General features: G+C 36.6%; 2 protein-coding genes across 2 annotated transcripts; both read left to right on the plus strand.

The window, feature by feature from the left end:
- Nucleotides 1-6: 6 nt before the first annotated feature.
- Nucleotides 7-13,690, plus strand: LOC114401713. Its single transcript, XM_028364288.1, has 3 exons — nucleotides 7-822; nucleotides 3,736-4,043; nucleotides 12,713-13,690. The coding sequence occupies exons 1-3, from the start codon at nucleotides 68-70 to the stop codon at nucleotides 13,066-13,068; spliced, it is 1,419 nt and encodes a 472-aa protein (XP_028220089.1). The 5' UTR covers nucleotides 7-67; the 3' UTR covers nucleotides 13,069-13,690.
- A 6,408-nt stretch (nucleotides 13,691-20,098) lies between these two features.
- Nucleotides 20,099-23,061, plus strand: LOC114403649 (FRIGIDA-like protein 4a). Its single transcript, XM_028366746.1, has 3 exons — nucleotides 20,099-21,099; nucleotides 21,195-21,370; nucleotides 22,104-23,061. The coding sequence occupies exons 1-3, from the start codon at nucleotides 20,202-20,204 to the stop codon at nucleotides 22,611-22,613; spliced, it is 1,584 nt and encodes a 527-aa protein (XP_028222547.1). The 5' UTR covers nucleotides 20,099-20,201; the 3' UTR covers nucleotides 22,614-23,061.
- The last annotated feature ends 765 nt before the right edge of the window (nucleotides 23,062-23,826 follow it).

Here is a 23,826-nt window from a genome sequence, read left to right on the forward strand (position 1 = left end):
TTACAAAGGGAAGGAGTAGTAGAGCAAAAGGCCGCGGTGAAATCAAGCAAAGATCCCACACCGCAGGATGGTCGGCGGCAACCATCCCAAGTCTTCCCATCACAAGAAACCTCCCCCCTCCGCCTCCCACCGCAAATCCCGCTGGGAACCCAACTCCTCCTCCTCCGCCAAATCCCCAGCCGATCCCAAGTCATCCACCGCCCCTTCCCCCAAACCCAACCCCAACTCCAACCCTAACCCTAGCCCCAAACACCTCCCCTTCCCCTTCCCGGACCCCGCCCCTGCCCCTCTGGGTACTCCCCCTCCTCCCGCCTATGGCTTCCACATGCTCGAACGCCGCACCATCGTCCTCGCCGACGGCAGTGTCCGCTCCTACTTCGCCCTCCCTTCCGATTACCAAGACTTCGCCCCTCGCCCTCTCGACCTCCCTCCCCGCTTCCCCCCGCCCCTCAGCCCCGGTCGCTTCCGCCTCCCCGACTACTCACACGCCGCCGCCGCCGCCGCCAAGCGAAAGTACGGCGACGATAACGGCGGTCCCAGGGATGACCTCGCCAGGCAGAGGGAGCAGCTTCTCCGTAACGCCAATGGCCTTTCCAGGGAGCAATTCTCCGCGGGCCCCAGTGAGTTGAGGCCCTCGAAGCACTCCAGGCTCGATGGGTCGAATTCTACTAGGCACTCGCAGGTGGATCAGGACGCGTTGAAGAAAGCCTTTTGTAACTTTGCGAAGCTCATTAGTGAGAATGCCTCGCAGAAGAGGACTTACTTGGAAGATGGGAAGCAGGGACGCCTTCATTGTCTTGTTTGCGGCACTGGCACTGGCAGGTTTGCTGCAATTCAGATGATTACCATTGTTTCTTCCAAGTTTGTTTGCTTTCAGTTTATTTATCGATAACTTTAAAAGCAAGGTAATAGTTGAATGGTTCGAGGGTGATGTGCGGTTTTGGTAGCTTCAGGCAAGATGCACCAAAAAATTAGATGAACAAGAACAAGAAGGATAGTAAAATATGAATATTTCGCGATATTTTTCCTTATAGGTTAACTATTCGAGAATAGCGTAACAATCATAGTCAAAATGAGTAGCAAAATTTAGGTAACTCAGCTTCTCGCTGCTAACATACCGAAGACCGACTGACTACTAGTCATGTTGTAACATTTTGGAGGCATTAAAGGTGTGCCTTGCCTGAGCCAAAGTGTCTGGACTCTTGGCCAGCTAGACCTCTTGTTAGAAAATATCATTTCTCAGTCTGGCTGGAATTAGTATGACAGCTGTTCATTTCTTGTAATATAGCTAGCTGATTGTAAATCAGTGACAGTTGTAACTGTCAGATTAGATTCTAGATAGGCTCTACATCTCCTGTCCTGTACTATAAACATCTGTTGCAAGCTTAATCTTTGTACGTTCATTCATTTTCTCATTTTCAATACACAGTAGGTTTTCCAAATTCTTTCCATTGTAGCATATCACTTCTGTTTTGTTAACTACGCTTGCCGACCCTCACAAAATCTAACAGTGATAGCATGTGTTCAGTTATTCACAAACCTAGCAAACTTGGTACTTGAAACAGGCTGTCAAATTCAGTTCTATGCTTATAATTGGCTGCATATAATCTAGTCATCAAGCTTCTGTCATGCTTGTGCATATTAAGAGTTATCACTCTAGTCCATAAAACTCTCAACTGGTTTGTTGGTCACCTATGAAATTTATACTTTACAGTACTGGAAACTAGTTTTGTAAAAAAGTTTTACGTTTGCATGTGATTTCATTTGGTCTGGTCAGGAAATGCCATAGAAAGATTTTCTATTGAGGTATAATTGGAAGATAGTGAGTAGTGATGTACTAAGCCCTTGAAGTTTCTCTACCGGTAGTTATGTTGTTTATATGTATCCATATTGAACTGGCTAGTTTATCTGTTGAACTTGTATATTTCTGCAGTTGCTCTAGTTTGTTAGAAATAGTGGGAAATGGTATTGGTGGACCCATTGCAGTAATTATGAAGTGAGTTGATGATTCTTTAGGATTTGATGGATTGAGAAACTTAATTCTTTCATCAGATATACTTATGATGCCATGGTTGCTTATCTCACAATTTCTATGTAGCTGTGATGATCTTTCTGTTTTGTTGACTGGCTAGTGGCTTGTTCTCATCTTGTTGCCATATAACATGGCTAGTGTTTTCTAATATGGCAGTGCCGCATTGACAATACTTCTGCTTTATTTTGGACTTTTGGTTTATATTTGTAACAAGTTTATAGCCCTTTATGCCTTTTAATATGGAAAAACTTGTGCTTTCATTTTTCTTATATTATAGTGTTACTTGATTTAGACGGTGGGCCTTTGAGCAAAGATAAGGTTGCTACTTTTACCAAGTCTGGATATGTGTCAGTTGGGGTTGGACGCACGTCCTCTGGATGTGCCAAGAACTAGCTTCTGCGTTAATTTTAATATTTGACGTGAATTTGTGGGTAAATGTGGGATATAAATGCAGAAGCGAACACACACTTTATGACCTAGGGTTTAGAGGTCACAGGTTCAAATTGTGGGTATGGCCACTCTGCTTTCCTGGGGATGGGGGTGGGGGTGGGGTAAGGCTGTTTATATCTACCCTCCCTAGATCCACTTGATGGGAGCCTCGTGTTGGTTTCCCTTTTTTTCTAATGTTGCTTGATTTATGAAATGGATGACATTGCCATCAATTTCTTAGTAATTATTCTAATCTGTGAAGGCAATATAGCCTTCCCTGTTCTGTAGTCTTTTGAACATGAGGTGCAGTGATTGTTCAAGTATGGTTATGTTGGTTATCATTTATAACAACCAAGGCTATTTTGCTGTTTGTTGCAAAAGAAATTTAGGATCATGGCATTCTCTGAGGGTCATAGAGCTGCTCTTGATGGAGTAGGTTGTTCTTATTATCTTAAATAGATAAGCGAGCTTCATCCATCCCTGGCCTTTTCTAGAACCTTAGAACCATGTTTATTCCTTATACACTTTTTCCCTTGCTTCTCTAAAATAGATTTTATACTTTTTTCTTGTTTGAGTTTTAGTGCTTATCTGTACCTTTTCTACTAGAACTTAGCTTTATGAGTCCCAGGTTATGCTCTGTCAGTTCCCTATAGTGCATTGCTTCTGAAGTTGAGTTTTGGCATCATGTGTAGCTTGTAATCTGATATCTTTGCAAATAATTGAAATCTTTTGTGAACGGAAACTTTGGTTTGGTGAGAACAATTTTGTACCGATAAGTTGTCCTTCTGTATCTCTTTAGAGAGAGCTTTATTTGTTTCAATGGAGGATTAGTATATGGTTGCCTGTTTAATACAAGATATAGTTGTTGATATATGTTATGCCCATGCAACTCATGATTTGGGACTGACAGCATACATGGAAAAATTGTTCCATTTGCAGTCATGCAATTTAAAGGTACATGTGTACTTTGGTCAATTTGTCTTTGAAAATTTTGGCATCTGCAACTGTTTAGTACCAAACTATGTCACAGTGCTGATTATAACTTTTCAGAGGTGGTGCTTCTCCACGTTTTCAGGTTTTCTTAAGTAGTTCCTTGGTGCTTTGATGTACCTTAGGATGTTGGTTCTCTTTGTGACTTGGTTTAAAAGAACATCTTTGGTTTTAAATGTAAATGAAAGGAAGTAAATATGTGCTTTTAATTTTCCTTTTCTGTGTACTTACAGGATGAAAACCTAAAATATATTCTTCAATGTCCTTGATATGCCAACTTTCAGGTCTGCAAAAGATTTTCCAGATATGCATGCTCTCATTATGCACACATACAACCCAGATAATGCCGATTCACGTATTGATCATTTGGGATTACACAAAGCTCTGTGTGTTTTAATGCGTTGGAACTACTCAAAGCCTCCTGATAACTCAAAGGCATATCAGTTTTTACCTGCTGATGAAGCAGCAGCAAATCAGGATGATCTGATCATGTGGCCACCTTTGGTGATCATTCATAACACAAATACCGGAAAAAATAGAGATGGTCGTATGGAGGGTTTGGGAAACAAAATGATGGATAATAAAATTAGAGGTATAATGTGACCCTCCATTCTTTATCATCTTCTCTATGATGTCTATCTTTATGGTCTTAATGAGCTAAGGAAAATCTTTCTTGCATGCTTGCTGAGTCGGCCTTTTAGAGCAGTTTCAGTGGAAAACACCTAGTAGTCAGTTACCTTTCTGGCTTTCCCAATATTTCTTAGTTAGCCAACCTCCCTCTGCTTTAGGCTGCTGTATAATGGAATACTCTTATGGCATTATCTCTTCAAAGATAATGAGATGAAAAGTCATTTTGATTTTATAGGATTTCCCATTAACACCAAATTAGAAACTGGGACATTAGAGACCCATCCGTAATTTGAAATACAATTTTTTATTTTATCGTACTTTCCATTAACATCAAAGAGTTTTTGGAGTTGATTCTTCTGTCAAGGTTGCTCTTTGCATTCTTTTTAATCTTGAAAAGAAATAAGTCCTGTCTTATATATTTCATGGTAGGTTCTTGCTCTGGTTTGGCTATTGAATTACAAAATTTATATTTATCAAAAGCTTTGTCACTTCTAATTTGTTTGACCTTTTCATTTCATTAGTCGTTACTTCCCAGTCTTCCCTTTTATGTCGTGATTTGACATATGTAGTTGATATAGAATATAATAATATAAAACAGTTTTGTTGAAGCTGTTAACTTATATTCTCTATTTTTTATTTCTTTACATCTTCAAAATACCAACTGAGTGTTGCTGTAACTTTCTTGTATTATGATTTGGTATGTAAAAAATAGCTTTTGATGTGTAGTTATTAGCTCTCAATGACTGAGCTTAATTCTCTCTAAACCTCTAGATGCATTTGCATTATAGCTTTGACAAGATTATGACAAATCATTGGTCTCTTCTATTTTAAGTTTCTTTCTACTTTGCCCTTCTGGATTTACTTGTATAAAGTTTCCAGAGTTTTTTTGTCACAATACATCAATACTTGAGTCGAATAGATGGGTTAGGATTGTTGGATGGTTTTCATTCAATTTACATATTGTTTAAATTTCCTTGTAGTGAATCTGCATGCTATTTATTTATTTATTTATTTTTTTGCATTTTTATTCCCTAAGGATTCAGCTTCTCAATAATCAATACAGATCACTCTTGATTTAGAGTGAAACTAGAGTGCATTGGACAGATGCTTGATACTCATAAGCAGGAGTCACATCTCAATTGCTTAGGTGTTAGAAGCAAAGTTCATGCACGCAAAAGTATGTGCAACTAACTGTAATCAGATGGTGAAAACTATGTCATTCCTCCACGTGGTGCTTAGATATATAATAGACATTATCTTGTTTTTGGGACAGTTAAATCAAAAATTTATATAAAAGTTTTTTCCTTCTTTTCCCCAAGAATTACCATTCCATTGATTCAATACTAATAGTGACCATTGTACTCCTTTCCATTGCACTTGATGGTGACTGTTGCACTCCTTTTCTTTACACTTATCTTCTTCCTATCGAATGAACTGCTAAACATTGGCCTAGATTCATTATTAGTGTGGTCAGTTACCTGTTCTGGGCAACTAAAACTTCCCTTCCACTCCACCCCATGATTGTTGATCTTTTAAGAATGTTATAATTATGTGTATCTATTGAGAGATTTTCTGTTGTTTAGCTTTCTTAGTTTTCCTGCTTAGCTTGTTGTAGAAGACAGCAGTATGGCTTGTCTTGTCAAGCTGTCCCTTTCTTCCTTGATGTATATATATGTTATTTTGAATGAAATAAAGTAAGCAAGTGAGAGAATAGTTCTTCCTCACTCTAGTCACAGCTTCAACTTGGCATCAGAGCTAAGTTCGTCCGCTGCCGTCGTCCGCCGCGCCGCCGCCGTCGTCGCCATTTTTTTTTCCGACGACAAGCAGGGTTTGGTGCGCCTCGAAAAGCGCAACCCAACCCCACAAGTCGCGTGACCATCAGGTCACTCACGCGCCGTCACGCGCCCTCGCCGTTCGTTGCCCACACCGGCGCGTGGCCGCCACGCGCCGTCTTCCCGGCGCCGGAATCCGGCCAGACCAGTGCCAAACGCCTCGTCGGCGCGTCCTGAGGCCATTCCAGCCCACAGTTTTTGGTTTCGACACTCGGAACGTGTCGAACTTTGCTCATCTCTCCGTTTTCTCTTAGGGTTTTGTGCTCTTGAGTAGAAATGGCTTCGTCTGGTCCAGTTCTCTCCTTCTCCGGAACTCCAACCATCACAACAGCTAAACTCAATTGGAAAAATTATCTATCTTGGTCCGCTTCAGTGGAGCTGTGGTTTCTCGGCCAAGGTCACCATGACCACTTGGAGAAAGCTGCTGAGGAGGTTCCAATCGATAAAAGACCTGAATGGGAGAAGCTGGATTATCAGCTTTGTGCAGTTTTATGGCAATCAGGTGAGCCAGACGTTTTGGAGATCCTTAGATCATTCAAAACATGTTGTTCTTTTTGGAAGAAGGCTCGAGAAATCTTTGCCAATGATATTCAGAGTCTGTTTGATGCAACCATGAAGGTTACAACTCTCAAGCAAACCAACCACGATATGATTGCACACATAGGTAAAGCTCGGGCTGCAGTGGAAGAGTTGAAGAGGTTCCTTGTGGCTGACTCGCTGGAGGAAGTGAACAGAAAGCTGGATAAGTACTATATGGTTCTTATCTTGAGGAGTCTACATTCAAACTTTGATCATGTGCGTGATCAAGTCCTAGCTGGAGACCAAGTTCCATCGATGGACTCTCTCATCACTAGGCTGCTTCGTGTGCCTCATGCACTGAAAGAAGAAAATCCAGCTGAGGTAATGGAAACATCAGCCATGGTTGCATCTCGGGGGAGAGGGGGAGGTCGGAACAGTAGAGGAGGTCGCAGTGGAAGAGGTGGACGTCCTCAATGCACATATTGCAAGAGGATGGGTCACACTCAAGAGAATTATTACTCCCTGCATGGCTTCCCTGACAAAGTAGCTCAGGTAACTCAGACAGAAAAATCAGAGTCTAAGTTCTCTGATAAAGAGTATCAGGAGTATCTGAAGCTGAAATCCGAGAAATCCAGCAGCCATGATCCATCTTCCTCTGTACCATGTTATTCAACAGCATGTATTTCTCAATCTGTTGACAGTCCCAGTCCTTGGATACTTGATTCAGGTGCCTCTGATCATATTTCTGGTAACAGGTCCTCCTTTACATCCATTTCTTTTCCAAAAATTTCTCATCTTGTTACTGTTGCTAATGGCTCCAAAGTTGCAGCTCAAGGGAGTGGTCAAGTATCTTTATCTTCCTCACTGAAGCTGGATTCTGTTTTGTTTATTCCACAGTGTCCCTATAATTTAATTTCATTGAGTCAGTTAACTCGTTCATTAAATTGTACAGTAACCTTTACCGCTAATTCTTTTGTTATCCAGGAACATGGCACGGGTCGACTGATTGGAGAAGGACGTGAATCACGAGGACTTTACTACTTGAAGTCCAACTTTTCTGTCTCCTGTTCAGCAACTTCAAATCCCAAGCTTTTGCATGATCGTCTAGGACACCCAAGTCTACCAAAACTAAAATTGATGGTCCCTAGTTTGAAGAATCTTCGAGTCTTAGAATGTGAATCTTGTCAATTAGGAAAACATGTTAGGTCATCTTTTCCACAAACTGTTCAAAGATGTAATTCAGCTTTCTCCACCATTCATTCTGATATTTGGGGACCAAGCCGTGTTACATCTTTTGGTTTTTGATATTTTGTAACTTTCATTGATGAATTTTCTAGATGTACTTGGGTCTATTTAATGAAAGACAGATCTGAACTTTTGCCTATCTTCATGTCCTTCCTCAATGAAATTGAAAACCAATTTGGAAAAACAATTAAGATTTTCAGAAGTGATAATGCCAAAGAGTATTTCTCTCATGATTTCTCTTCTTTTTTATCTTCAAAAGGCATTCTACATCAATCTACATGTCCCCATACACCACAACAAAATGGTATAGCAGAAAGGAAAAATCGTCATCTCCTTGACACCGCACGATCACTCATGTTAGCTTCTCATGTTCCTACACACCATTGGGGGGATGCGGTGCTTACTGCTTGTTTCTTAATTAACAGAATGCCTTCCTCCTTCCTTGATAATCAAATTCCTCACTCAATCATTTTTCCTCATGACCATTTATTCCATGTTCCACCTAAAGTGTTTGGCTGTACTTGTTTTGTCCATGATCTCTCCCCTGGTTTAGATAAACTTTCTGCCCGAGCAATCAAGTGTGTATTTTTAGGTTATTCACGTCTTCAAAAGGGTTACAAATGCTACTCTCCATCTACCAGGAGATACTATATGTCTGCAGATGTAACCTTCTTTGAAGACACACCCTTCTTTCCATCATCTACGAACCATTCTTCTTCCATCCAGGATGTTCTTCCGATTCCCTCTCCATGTCCTCTAGGTACCTCACACCAAGATGTCAATGAAGTTCCATCCTCTCCAGCACATCCACCTGAAGTTGCTCCTCCACCACTTCTTACATATCAACGCAGGATACAGCTAGTTGGTTCTATAGTATCTGAAGATCCTCCTGATTCTCATCCTTCCTCAATCAATCCTCAGGCCATGGATCCTGCTACTTCTCATCCGTTTGATTCAGACTGGCCCATTGCCATCCGCAAAGGTACTAGATCCTCTCGTAATCCTCATCCTATCTATAACTTTCTAAGCTATCATCGTTTGTCTCCTTCATATTCTTCCTTTGTTTTCTCTCTATCTTCACATTCTGTTCCTTCTAATATTCATGAGGCACTGAGTCATCCTGGATGGCGACAGGCTATGATTGATGAAATGCAAGCACTTGAACATAGTGGTACTTGGGAACTTGTTCCCCTTCCTCCTGACAAGAAGGCTGTGGGTTGCAGATGGGTTTATACAGTTAAAGTTGGGCCTAATGGTGAGATTGATCGACTTAAGGCTCGCTTAGTGGCTAAAGGTTATACTCAGGTATATGGCCTTGATTATTGTGACACTTTCTCTCCAGTCGCTAAGATCACTACTGTCCGTTTGTTTCTTGCTATGGCTGCCATGCGTCATTGGCCCCTCCATCAGCTTGATATTAAAAATGCATTCCTTCATGGTGACCTTGAGGAAGAGATCTATATGGAGCAACCTCCTGGGTTTGTTGCTCAGGGGGAGTATGGTCTTGTGTGTAAGCTGCGTCGATCTCTCTATGGGTTGAAGCAATCCCCTCGGGCTTGGTTTGGTAAATTCAGTCATATTGTTCAACTCTTTGGGTTGAAACGAAGTGAAGCTGATCATTCTGTTTTTTATTGTTATTCATCCCCTGGGAAATGTGTTTATTTGATAGTATATGTTGATGATATAGTGATTACAGGGAATGATGCTATTAAGATTGTTCAGCTAAAGGAGCACTTATTCAGTCATTTCCAAACCAAAGACCTAGGGTATTTGAAGTACTTCCTTGGTATTGAGGTAGCTCAATCAGGAGATGGTGTTGTGATCTCACAGAGAAAGTATGCTCTTGACATTTTGGAGGAGACAGGCATGCAGAATTGTAGACCTGTTGATAGTCCTATGGATCCGAATCTGAAGCTCATGGCAGATCAAAGTGAAATCTATCATGATCCCGAAAGATATAGGAGACTTGTGGGAAAACTAATTTATCTCACCATTACAAGACCTGATATTTCCTTTGCTGTTGGAGTGGTGAGTCAATTTATGCAAAATCCTCGTGCTGATCATTGGAATGCTGTTACACGTATTCTTAGATACATAAAGAGAGCTCCTGGACAAGGATTGCTTTATGAAGACAAAGGTAACACACAAATATCTGGATATTGTGATGCGGACTGGGCTGGATGTCCCATGGATAGGAGATCCACATCAGGATACTGTGTCTCCATTGGGGGAAATATTATCTCTTGGAAAAGTAAGAAGCAAGCTGTTGTTGCTCGATCTAGTGCAGAAGCTGAGTACAGATCTATGGCTATGGTTACATGTGAACTTATGTGGGTCAAACAAATTCTTGAAGAGTTGAAATTCTGCAAAGTGATGCAAATGAAGTTATATTGTGATAATCAGGCTGCTCTTCACATTGCTTCAAACCCAGTCTTCCATGAGAGGACCAAGCACATAGAGATTGACTGTCACTTTATTCGGGAGAAGCTATTGTCCAAAGAGATTGCCACTGAGTTCATTAACTCTAATGATCAGCCAGCTGATATTTTGACTAAGTCCTTAAGGGGGCCTAGGATTCAGTTTATATGTTCCAAGCTTGGTGCATATGATTTATATGCTCCAGCTTGAGGGGGAGTGTTATAATTATGTGTATCTATTGAGAGATTTTCTGTTGTTTAGCTTTCTTAGTTTTCCTGCTTAGCTTGTTGTAGAAGACAGCAGTATGGCTTGTCTTGTCAAGCTGTCCCTTTCTTCCTTGATGTATATATATGTTATTTTGAATGAAATAAAGTAAGCAAGTGAGAGAATAGTTCTTCCTCACTCTAGTCACAGCTTCAACTAAGAAGAATTGTGAGCACTGTAGTAAGAGTTGGTAATGAGATGAGTGTTTCTTTGCTTACCTCTTGTAATTACATACTGAATTATGAGAACTGGAAAACAATAGTGAGTAGCTCAAAACGGGGTTTTGATACCATCATTGACAAAACATTATGGGATCCTTCAAAGCAGTACCTGGTACAAGGATATAAGCCAAAAAATAGAGAATAAAAGAGATTGATATTTGGATTTGAGGATTTCTTTGATTTTATTTCGCCGGTAGAAGGTTTATTAATTTGGGTTAGTTGAATAAGCTTACTTTCTGGAAGCCTAGCATGTTGACCCTTCCTAAATGTGTCCATTGTGTGGAAAGTGGAACATTACTTAGACCGGTATATGTGATCTGAATGGAATCACGTCCTTACAGCCCCCCCTCATAATTTGATTTATTGGATGATTTTTCTGTTTATTTTCAATTTCCTTTGACTAGCTTTATAGTTGTTTTCCTGGTAGATAGATGGAGATGTTCATGAATAGATCTTTCTACCTAGATTGCATAGTTTCTAGGGGATATTTATTTGTTACCTGTGCGTTTATGCATTCCTACTTGTGTTCATATCTCAATAGCAGTTGATTGTACAACCAAGAAAGTAGGATGTGAATGTTATTATGGTACGTCTCTTCAATTTGTGCCTATCTTTTCCTGATTTTATTCTAGTTGTTGCTTAACTATGTTCTTCTTCATCTGATTTGACACCTAGCACTACGGGTATTTGCTTAACTATGTTGTTTTGCGATGAATTGTGTTTGTGAACATATGAACCTGTCCATTTATACTGTAACTATGCACACTTTTAGCTGTGCATTTATGCTCATGCATGTATTTATATTTAATGATTGTAGGTTGGAGATCAAGAAAGTAGTTTTGGTGAATGTTATTATGGGATGGCTCTTCATTTTTTGTATAATTTCTGGACATTATTCTTGTTTATGCTTAACTATGTTGCTTTTGCATCAAGCACCGAGGGTGTTTATTTTGAGATGAAGAATATTAAGTTGTGTAAGTGCATATCTTTCTTACTTGTCCATTTATGCATAGCCACTTGTAGCAGATCATTTATGCAGACGCGTGTGTTATTTTATTAATATTTGATGGAACAATCAAGAAAGTGATTAACATTATTGTGAGGATTGTTAGTTTTGTGAAAATAATTACCATACATTACTAGTTGATGCTTAACTGTATTGTTTCAGCACGTAGTGGTGATGATATATATATTTTGAGACCACGAGTTTTGAAAGGAAATTGGTAGCTTATTAGCATTTTTAACTAGTCAAGGTATTGCTACTGCCTTGATCTTGAACAAGATAAAAAGGAGTTGTTTTCATCTATAGGTTTCCTGACCTGGATTCTGTTTTTAATTTGTATGAATTATGTTGTGCTTGTCAAGTGTTTCGATACCTAATGTTATGCAAATTGAATTTTCTGCCAGGCCTGGCTTTATTAGATAATATTCTACCTTTCTCAAATCTCAATGACTGGTGTGGAATATTGTTTTTTTCTGCTTGCATTCTTTTTCTTTTGTGGAGGCTTCCATTTTTTCTCATCTTCTCTCACTTTCTCCATATAATTGCATCTGGCATCTTCTAAAACTCATTTTATTACCTGCTAGCTTGTGAGTTCGCTTAATCTTTCTTCATGAATCGTGATTGTTGTCTTACTGCAAGTGCTTAGCTGGTTACTTTGTTATTAAATAGTCTATAAGCTAATTCAGTTTAGACCTGTTTTTTGGTTTTAATCATATTATATCAGATTATAAATTGACCTGTTTTGTCCTAATCAAATAAACCATCTATACTGTTGGATAGAAATTTAGACGACACAGAAAAATCTATCTCCAATATTTCCAATTTTTAAGCACCTTCCTTATCCATTTTGCTTGCTCATGCTGTCTTGTCTCTTGATTTAGATAGTTTGGTTACCATTCTGCCCTTTGTTTTTTTCTCCTCTTCTACTTCCACCGGATTGCACTCCTTATAGTTTTCCTTGACAAACAGCATTTGTTGGGCTCAAAATCTCCTTGTTGGGCCAATGTACATTTTACGGAAGCATTTATGCAAACAACTTCTTGTTAGGAAGCACTACCAAAATCCTAAGTTATTTTCAATTATCCACTCATCTTTTTTTTCCATCTGATATTCATGCTTGGTTTTCCAGAGCTTGGATTTGTGGGTGGCAAATCAAAGTCATTATACGGAAGAGATGGTCATTTGGGCATAACACTGGTTAAATTTGCTGGGGACCAATCAGGCTTTAAGGAGGCCATTCGACTTGCTGAACACTTTGAGAAGGAAAACCATGGACGCAAGGATTGGGACCGTGTGCAGTCACAAACATTAGGAAAGGATGATGAGAATAATGCAAACCTTGTGAAGGTGGATGAGAAAAAAGTAGATAAAAGGAGGGTTTTGTATGGCTATCTTGGGACTGCTTTTGATCTTGACAAAGTTGATTTTGACACAAGGAAGAAGGCTTTCATAGAGAGCAGGAGAGAATACAAACCACCCATGTAGTTTTTGGACTATACATGGGAATGGCTATGTAAAATGGAATACATGGAAAGTTTTTCCAGTTGCATTATAATCCCGATTCCTGAAGATGATAAAAAGCTTTTATGTATTGTGCTGACCATTTCATGTACAATAGGAGGCAGCATTGCCATCATTTTTATTTTATTCCACATAATTTATGCTGAATTTTCCTGCCATAGTAATATTTAGGCACATTAAGAAGATTTGTTTGTCTTTCCACCATCTGACAACCTGGAACGCACTACTCACTTAAAGTCAATGACTGGAATCTAAAGTCTTGGTCTTGTCCTCGCTTTTCTCCATGTTGTCTGGGAACTGTTTGTTTACAGTTTAGATTTTTTCAATTACAATGGTGGGGCATGGAAATTTGTACGCATGATTTCCTGCCAACTCTGTAAATCCCTCATTAGTAGCCCTCCTAGTAGTTGATTGTTTGCAGTTCAGTTTAATTGATTGATGAAACCCTCTTCCCACTGCAAATTCCTAGTTGATTATTTGTTTAATCTATTTTTTTTTTCTTTCTTTCGTTCTTTTAATTTTTGGACAAGGCAGTGAGTAGAAGGCTTGGTGATGATATAAAATTATAAATGATACTTGTACTGTAGTCTTGCGTTCTAAACTTGTGCTGATGTTTAAATGAAGTTTTTTATGGAGTTAATGGATTCATAGCAACTATCACTGCTTAGTGATCGTATTCCTGCTTACTTAAGTTATAGGCACCAATGTATGTTTTTTGTATATTTCTCTGCACATTAAGTGGTGTGCAGAATTTTTTGATCGTAGAAATAAGTGGATTCTAGATCTTGCTGTCTGTACAACAGCGTGAGTAGTGTTTATAAGTAACTGCAGATTATATACTCTGGCTAGTTACAAGATTTGCTGGCAGAGGTAGTTGTTTTTTGTTGGCGCAGGTAGTAAGGATTGTGTTCCTTTTAACTGATATCGTTTCTAAAATGGGTAATATGTATTTATCTTTGATTTAATTTAGTGTATTGTTTATGTTATTTAAATTTAATGGTAAATACATCTTCACTCAATAGTCAATAGACGAGTTCGCATTAGAGAACTTTTTTTAATAGATATTAAACGATAATATTATTGGTTTAGGTATTAGTGACTTGTATGGGATGTTGTCAAAGGACAAGGTTTGATTACTTTTAAGGAATTCATACTCTTGGGAGGTTATTCAACAATCAGCATCCGGACACACAAATGTGTGTGGAGTGGATGATTTATTGTGCTCAATTTTTATCTCGCTAATAGTGCTTAGTTGTGGGGAAATATTTGGGTAATTTAAGATAAATTATTCGATCGTGTTTTTGTAATGAGTTTTTATATAAGAATATTATATAGGTATGATTTTTAAGGTGTGTTATTGTTGAAGTCATTAAAATTTGCGATTAGATGAGGACATAGTGTATGTCATCTAATTTTGCAAATGTTTTGTAACGAGTTTTTATGTAATAATATTATATATGTGAAAATTTTGCCATTAGATTACATACACAATAAGGGCATATACTATTTGCTTTAATTCTATCTTAGCTTGTCATGTGACTGTATTCAAATAATACAAGTCAGTAGTCACTGTTCAAACAAATTTGATATCTGAATACGTTTGCCATGGAAAGTGGTGGAAGCATCTCTGGTTAAGCAGTTATGGATTGGTGAATAGTGGTTAAGTGTGCTTAAATTTCCTGGATGCTGTATGTTGTATGCTTATTTGTGTTCTTGTGAAAGTCTCACATTTTCCTTCATTTTAAGAATAAAAATACCATTCCATTTTCTTTAAATTCCAATTCCTGAACTTGTTATTATATTATTTTACTTGATATATTTATTTTCCTTTAATAAAAACCGTCCTCCTCATTGGGGAGTTTTTCTTCTTAGCTCGCGTTTCACTTCTTATTTTCCTTACCTTGTATGCCTTTTTTTTAGGCAATTGTTACCTTGTATATCTATCCATTATCAATTGAAATAAATAATAAAAAAATGGTATTTCCTTATCTTCTTTTTTCTTACTTTGTTTCTTATTTACACTCATTTAAGTATAGGCAAAAAATTTCTAATTTAAAGGAAAATAATATGTTGTCTTATTTTTCATGTAAGATAAAATACAAGAGTTTAATATGCATGATGGTGTAAAATATTTTATATTTTTAATCCATTAAAAATATTTTAATATAATTTTAACATAATAAAAATAAACAAATTTATCCTATTTTAAGCATAAATAGCTACTCTGTTAAAAAAAGAGTACAAATAGCCTCCATTCCAGTTGGTGTATTGATTATCCAGATGTGCCTTTTTTAATTTGGTTGCCCATTATAACTTTTAATGGTACACTGGTCCGTTGTCGTCAGTCACTATTAAAATTCTCGTCGAAATCAGTTCAACATATTATTTTCTCTATTTTTAAACCGTTAAATTTGAGTGGCACACTAAAGATTTTAGCCTTTCGTCGTTTCAATAAATGTTTTCCCACTCTCTAGTCAATAAACCTAATTAGGCCTAGTAATGCCTGAAAACTCATCTATGCTCTATTTTTTTTATTCGTTGTGGTTAATGAAATCAAATGTATGTTTATATTTATATGTTTGAATTGTCACGTTTACTATAAAATAAGTTGTTTTATCTACAAAATAAACAAGACATTCGCATGAAATTTGTATTTAGCTGCAGGTATATATGAAATAAACCTTGCAAAATTTCTCTCTTATACTTGTAGTTTCTGCGTTAGCCCTATTTTTTTAAAAAATATTTTTGGGAGGTAAATTAAGTCTAAACCTAGAAATTAAACTGACCTTTTAAGTTCCTAGATGTATATCAAAGAAATTGTCCATACTTTAATACTGACTCAACTTTTTTATATATATAAATAAATATTTTAAACATATGATCCAATGCCCATCAATTCATTATTATCTATATTTATTTATATCTTTCGTGAATGATCAAATCACGTTAACATAAAAGAATTTATAAAAAAAGAAAGAAAAATTACACTCTTGTTTGTGATATGATAGGTAATAAAATAATATACTTGTTGGAATTTAAAATTGACATAGATGTGATGATAGATCAAAGTTGAAGTTGAAGAATATCTTTGATGAATTATACCTTATCCTAACACGCATTTGTACGCATGCATGTGTCTTTCTGCGATGGCAGTACTGATACCCTCCACTCCACCCAAAGGCAAAGGCAAAGACCGACGCAATGTTTTTTTGTTTTTAACCGTTTGAATTTACATTTAGATTACCTCCTTCCTTCATTCTCTTTTATTTACTTTTTCTGACTCTTCCCATGTGGAGCTCAGCACTCTTGTCCCACCCCACACATTCTCTCTCTGTCTTCGATTTCAGGGAAAGTTCCTTCTCTCATTCTCTGTACCAATTATACAACCCATATTCTATCTATTTAACATTCTTGCATACGCAACAAAACATACTCTAATCTTATAGTATTTTTTCATCTTACTAGGTTAGTAATAATGTTTCCTAGGACACTGCCACACATATAGCATATGTACATTTTTTTAGAAGAAAAATAAATTATAAAAATGTTTAAGAACTCATCATATGTTTTATAATATTATTACTTGTAAAAAAAGTTATCGTTTAGTTATGATAAATTTTACCTTATTTCTATGTTTTTATAGCCTAATTTTATCACATGTATTCATAATAACAATGTAACTAACACATTTAATTTATTTAGTTAGATAATCTCTCTCAAGATTTCTGGGTATGAAACTAACTTTTCTTAATTTATAATGTTGTATTTATCTATGTTATATTCTTATTTACGCTGATAATAAAATGATAGGTAAAGTAAGTATAATAGTTTTGGATAAAACAATGAAGGTATGAGAGAGAAACTTTAATTACATCAATCCTTATATTTATGCATATTAATTGCTATCCGTCGGATTGAATTAATTACGCAATTTTAAAAAATTTAAACTGAATTAGTTAAGATGTTTTAGTTTAATTCACTTTGTGTTCATCTTCGAGTTGAGTAAAAACTAATAAAACCTGATTACTTTGTGTTTAGATATAATTTCATAATTTGAAATTTGATTACCATTACCTGAGCCGAGCAACCTAAAGCCTTCTCTTTCTGTTTGTACTGTACGTGTACGAGGAATATAATGTCATTTCAATTAAAATAAATACATCATGTTTGAATCAATCAACTCGACCCGTTTCTTTTCTTTTCTTTAATTTATTATTATTATCATTTTGTTGCGTGTATAATAAAAATTATTTTTAGCTAAAAAGAATGATTATGTAAATCATAAAGTTCAATTTAACTTTCTAATTTAATAAATAAATAAATAAAATATATGCTGATTTTGATGAACCAAATAAATTACCCCGTTTGATTCATTTAGGTAAAATAAATAACTTCAAAACACATTTACCAATTAATTTTGATTGGTCTAAATTTTCCTTTAAATGAACTAAATCAATTCATGGACACCTTTAATTATTGTGTTTGATTTTAGTGTTAATTACAAGAAATATATTAAATACATTGGTTTACAATGCTTATTATGTGAGTTATTATTATTATTATTTACTTTAATTATAAAATTTATTTTAATCATCCAAAAATAATTTTATTACATTTGATCTCTCAAATTTTCTTTTTAAGTCCTATTTTTAACTCCATTAGTATTTTTTATTAAATATAAACTACCTCCTCCTCATTTAAATAATGTGGCTAGGACTTAAACTGTGTTACTGTTAATTTACTTATTGTTGTTTTTTTTCTTTCTCAAAATCAAATTCTACTAACATAGATAATATACGAATTTAATTGTATGGATTATTTGGAAATAATAGAGTTATATATGATTTTTTTTTTCTAATCTTACAGTTCGCACTAAATGTTAATACTAAAAATGAAAATGTTAATATTAGAATAATTATTATTGTAAACTTTTAACTGAAAAATTAACTGAGTTAAGTAAAGAACTTAAAAGGAAAAAAAATCAAGGACCAAAAGCAATAAAACTATATTTAGAAAACTAAAATTATATTTAATCCTATAACATGAGAAATTGAGAATAATCATAGATGGTGAAAAATGATAAGAGTTGTCCTACAAACAAAACTATAAGAGTTTTGACGTTGGTACACAAAAACGTTAGGTAGGAGTTGATGTAGTTAATATGACGCAGACTTGGATAACGTTTGACTTGATTCATTTTTTAGTTTTCCAGTGTTTTTACAAAGGAAAAATAGACTAAACAGAATATTCAAAAATTCATAAATTTTTTTTGCTAATGAACAAAAACCTTTAAAATAGATTTATAAAATTTAATTAGAAAAGCTCTCACTTTTGTAAAACAAAAAGTAAGGATAAATATTCTGTTTAACAGGGCAATGTCAGAAAACTATCATAGTTATTGTATAATCGTAGTTTTTTATTGAAAAAATAATAATAAAGGTTCGCTAGGCAAATAATAATAAATTAATGATGAGAAAAATAAATATAAATAATTATTTTAAATGAATTAATTTTATTGCCGAACTATTTTAGTTGAAGGTTTGTTATTTTTTTAATAAAAGTATTTATATCAGAACAATATATTCTCGCACAGGAAGAAAACATTAAAACTGAACATATGCTTGAGTAGGTCAATACAAGTCATGTTGGGTTGGTAGTTGGCACTGTATTGTACATTGCTATGATTATAATTGATATATATTTATTATAATTAATACTACACATAATTAAATAGCAAATTCGATTGGAGTTTCGAGATTTAAAAAAATGGATAGTTCAAATTAGAGATAATGACATAAGAGTCGTATGTGGAAGTCGATAAAGGGTTTAGGGTTATTACACTAGTTTTACAAATAACTGAGGTTGTTTTAAACATTTGAAAGGAGAATTTGTTATTTATAGTAATTGTATTCAACTTAAATATTTTTTTTTATAGAAAATACTTGTGATCTCATGTAAAAAGATAAAATAAATCATATATAAATCAGGGAAAATTTTGTTTGTTAAAAAAATGCTTGAATTTATTTTAAAAGTTATGTATGAAAAATCAACACTTGCCAACTGTAAGAGATAAAATAAATGCTTATATTACTATAAGAATATACTTCGGCACTTGAAGATAACAGTACAAAAACTATTCTAAACCATTTCTGCTTTTATTTATTTTTAAAGATACCATTTTAAATTTAATTTTCATAGTCTTTAAAAGCAAAATCAGAGAACAATTGTTTGATTATTTTTTAAAAATTGTTTGATAATTATACATGGTAGTATAAGGTTAAAAGTGTACTATATTTTTTATTCAAGACAAAAACCATGAAAACTCTGTTATAAACATTTTTTATTTGATTTTAGGGCTAAATTCTTGAAGCTTATTTTTTAAAATAAGTATTTTTTATGATAAAATAAATGTTTTTATGATTTTCAGATGTGTTTGTTTAATTTTTTTTTTTGTAAATTTAAACTACCTTACTTATTTTCATGCAAGATGTAAGAAATATTTATATGATTAGCCAATAAAAAAATCTTAAATATAATTTTTAAATTATTTATCATAAAAATTAATAAATCTATCATATATAATAATTTATAATTACATTACAGTATTTTTTTTAGTGTTAGTGCATAATGTGCATTTTAATTTTCTTTTTTCTTCTTGTTTTAAAACTATAACTTTACTATTTTTGAAACAGTTATACGGATTACAGAAAGCAAGTACAGTATACGTAGAAAAATGTTTCTGTTCTGTATTTAAAAAAAAATAAAATTAATGGAAACTGGCCTAGTTGGTTGCAAGTAGTCTGGTTCGCTCTTACAATCTTATCTTGTTGGCAATGGTCACGAAGTCTACTACTATTCGTACGCACTCCCGGCGCATTCTAGCATCGCCCCTCAACCACCTTTTTCAGACCGCCATAACACGTGTCTCCACCTAAGCCATCCACGTCATCACTCCTCTTTCCCTCTCTCTTGATTTCATTTTACTCCCCTTCTGTCTCGTTCTTTCTTTCTTTCACATTGATTGATTGAAGCCAGCGAGTGAGTGAGCGAGCCAGGTAGGGTTTTCGGTGTTCCCCTCTTTGTGTTCGTTCGCGACGATGGGGTCCATCCCCGATCCAGGCGAGTTGAGCGAGTTGACTCAGCCGAGCTTCGACGAGTTCCAGCGCCAAACCTCTCTCATGACCAGCTGCACCCTCCTCTGGAAGGAGCTCTCCGACCACTTCTCCTCCCTCGAGCAAGACCTCAACCACAAATCCGAAGCCCTCAAGCGCAAGATTCACACCCTCGACAACTCCACCTCGGACTCCCTCCGCCTCCTCGACCACCGCGAAACCTCTCTCGACGCCACTCTCCAGATCGCCCTCCGCACGCTCGACACGCGCCGCACCGCTGCTCTCTCCGCCCTCCTCCACGACGCTGACGACACCTCCCCCGACGGCGAGGTCGATGACACCGCCGGCCTCGTCCTCAAGCTCAAGTCCTTCTGCCTCCGCATGGACGCGTTCGGCTTCTTCGCCTTCGTCAGCGCCAAGAAGAAGGAGCTGGACGGCCTACGCGCCGAGATGCCGGTGGCGCTGGCGGAGTGCGTCGATCCGGCGAAATTCGTGCTGGAGGCGATCTCGGAGGTGTTTCCGGTCGACAAGAGAGGGGAGAAGGCCGGCCACGACTTGGGCTGGGCCTGCGTCCTTGTCCTGGAGTCGTTAATTCCGGTCGTCGTCGACCCCGTCATCGGAAAATCGAGGTTGTTGGTTACCCCTACCGTGAAGGAGCATGCCACGGAGATCGCGGAGACTTGGAAGAGCAGCCTGGAGGATCGTGGCGGCGTGGAAAACCTGAAGACACCTGACGTCCACACTTTCTTGCAGCACGTTGTTACCTTCGGGATTGTCAAGAACGATGACTCCGATTTGTACCGGAAGCTTGTTATTGCTTCCGCTTGGAGGAAACAGATGCCGAAGCTCGCGCTTTCGCTTGGTCTCGCTCAGCAAATGCCTGGTATAGTGACAATTAATTACAATTCTCTTAACTTGGTTTTGTGGATTTGTTTTTTGTTCAGCTGAAAATTTTGTGTTTGTGTGAATTGCTTGTAGATATGATTGAAGAGTTGATCAGCAAAGGGCAGCAGCTTGATGCGGTTCACTTTACCTATGAAGTGGGTCTGGTGGAAAAGTTCCCTCCTGTTCCCTTGTTGAAGTCTTTTCTCAAGGATGCTAAGAAAGTTGCGGCTTCTATTTTGGAAGATCCTAATAATGCAGGCCGAGCTGCGGTACTTTTCTCTCTTTTTAATATCTATTTCTATGATTTTCTGTGGTTTTTGGTTTAGTTCGTGAATGGATAAACTTTTTCATAAGCATTTGTAGCAGAATGAAATAAGTAAAAATAAGATGGGAAAATGAATTGAGCTTATCTTAATCTAAGTTCAACTTACACATCTCAACTTTTGGAGAAGTTAAACATGAGAACTATTATAATAGTTAAATTTTCGTTTATGGAGTAGTTGGATTCATTTTACCTTTTATTTTCTACTATAATGGAGAAGATTATCCAAATAGACTATTAATATTACTAGTTCAATGTTGTGAAAGCTGAACTGTCTTTTCTTTTATGCTGGATGAGAGGTAGGTAGCAAGTCTGTTATCTTGTGAATGTTTAGTTGATACTCGATACAAGTTTTCTATTTTTGGTTTATTTTGTATAGACAGAGGATGCAGCTTATTAGAAATCAATGTACCTAGGATTCTGTTTTTAAGATGGGGGAAGGCCGAAGTGAGTGGTGAGATCTTTCTGGGTGTTAGTGTTAGTGTTAGTAGTTGGTTAGATTCTGATTTGATTTCTGATTCTTCTCATCTATTTGTGTTGCTTCTTTGATTAGTTGGAAGGAAAAAAAAAAGGCTGGAAATGGTAAAAGCGCTCTATTTGTGTAGTATTTTCTTGAGTTAGTAGAAGTGGGTTTAATATATTAACAGATTTTTTTTCCTATGGTGAATGAAATTTGGCAGTACCTAGCTGCAAGGAAAGAGCAGTCTGCACTCAGGGCTGTGATTAAATGCATTGAAGAATACAAACTTGAGGATGAGTTCCCTCCAGAAAATCTGAAGAAGCGACTTGACCAGTTAGAGAAGGTGAAGATGGTGAAGACCGAGAAAAGGAAACCAGTGGCAGTTCCTGCCAATAAGAGAACTAGAGCAAGCAACGGCAATGGAGGTCCAATGCCACCAGCCAAAGCTGGGCGTTTGACTAATGCGTATGTATCATCTTTCCCTGCTGCTCCTACATTTGTCAGGTCTCCATCACACGGGCAATACCCAGCTGCTCTTCCACCATACCCTTCCCCACCCCACATGTACGGCAGCAGAAGTCCCCCAGCAAATCCTTATGCTGCTTATTCACCCGAGCCGGCACCAGCTATTGCAGGGTCTTACCCGGCAGCTCCCATGAACTATCCTCATGCATATGGCGGCTATGGAAATGTTTTGGCTCCCACTTATCAGCAGGCTTACTACCGATAGAAATGACAACCTTTGAAGATGGTAACCACTGATATGACGACCTTGATCCAATTTACTTTTGCAATGTTGTTTGTAATCACTAACCGTTTAACGGTAGCAGTTCTGTGTGTTAATTATAACTACTGTCCCACTTCCTGCTCGGCATGGGGAGAAGTTGTATTTCTAATGTTGATCCCATAGTACTAGGTGATTGTGGAAAGTAACTAGGACGGCCAAGAAACATCAGAAACTCAACTACCACTGTTCGGTTTAGTTGTAGAAAGACTTACTGTGTTTACATTATATGCTTATCTTGGGATCGAATTGAAGGAAAACAAAAAGAGAAAAAAAGGTAATCTGTTTCTTGGCAGCTGTTGACTATGGTATAAAGACCATAAAGGAAATAATTTTGTCTGAGATAAATGTTTTTCTGCATTTTTAATGCCGGACTATGGTATTTGTTAGTACTGCATTCAACCGTAGTATGTTGTTACATTTCCGTTGTAGCATTCTTACAAAGAATAGTTTTAAATCTTGTTACATTATATTCTTTTGGATCTCTTTATTTACTAAAGGCATGAAGTGTTAATGAAGGAAACAAATGGCAATTATGTATCCCTGAATATTAGGATAAAGTATTCACATTACTTAACGAACTGAGCGCAACAACCCATAAAAAGAACGAAGAAAGCATTCGGAACATAAGGTGGTTGTAAAGACCACTACGGAGGCAGGGAATCTTTGATGCGTACCCATAAAAAGAAGGAAGAAAACACTCAGAAATAGGGTTGTCGCAAAGACCACTATGGAGGCAGGGAATCGTTGATGGGTTGTTCTGCATTCGCAATACCGAGCAATGGTTTTTGTTCAGCATTCAACCGTAATATCTTGTTTCATTCCTTTTGTGCCATTCTTCTAAAGAATAATCTTATTTACTAAATGTATAAAGTATTAATGTTTTTCTTATGTTTTTGACATAAATATTTCATTTTTTTAACAAAATGTTTGAAAGATTATTGCGAAGATAATGTAGGAAGACTAGCATTAACTTCTCTTTTGGCCCAAAATATAAGATGATGAGAGAAAATCTTGTTTTCTACATAATAGTAATACCCTTTTTCTCATTCTTTTCATTGAATCAACATGTAAATATATACAAGGCATAAGGCTAGTCAGAGGATAAGGACAAAGGTCCATTTCCTATACAGCAGGTAAAACAATAAAGCAAAATATA

Source organism: Glycine soja, chromosome 20 (genome assembly GCF_004193775.1).
Source record: "Glycine soja cultivar W05 chromosome 20, ASM419377v2, whole genome shotgun sequence".
Taxonomy (NCBI): domain Eukaryota; kingdom Viridiplantae; phylum Streptophyta; class Magnoliopsida; order Fabales; family Fabaceae; genus Glycine; species Glycine soja.

What these genes read in the sequence shown, in the direction of transcription:
- LOC114401713 (XM_028364288.1), top strand. Translation starts at nt 68, where the DNA reads ATGGTCGGCGGCAACCATCCCAAGTCTTCCCATCACAAGAAACCTCCC. An exon ending in TGCGGCACTGGCACTGGCAG is followed by an intron (nt 823 to 3,735) that starts GTTTGCTGCAAT and finishes GCCAACTTTCAG; the next exon opens with GTCTGCAAAAGATTTTCCAG. An exon ending in GATGGATAATAAAATTAGAG is followed by an intron (nt 4,044 to 12,712) that starts GTATAATGTGAC and finishes TTGGTTTTCCAG; the next exon opens with AGCTTGGATTTGTGGGTGGC.
- LOC114403649 (XM_028366746.1), top strand. Translation starts at nt 20,202, where the DNA reads ATGGGGTCCATCCCCGATCCAGGCGAGTTGAGCGAGTTGACTCAGCCG. An exon ending in TCTCGCTCAGCAAATGCCTG is followed by an intron (nt 21,100 to 21,194) that starts GTATAGTGACAA and finishes AATTGCTTGTAG; the next exon opens with ATATGATTGAAGAGTTGATC. An exon ending in ATAATGCAGGCCGAGCTGCG is followed by an intron (nt 21,371 to 22,103) that starts GTACTTTTCTCT and finishes GAAATTTGGCAG; the next exon opens with TACCTAGCTGCAAGGAAAGA.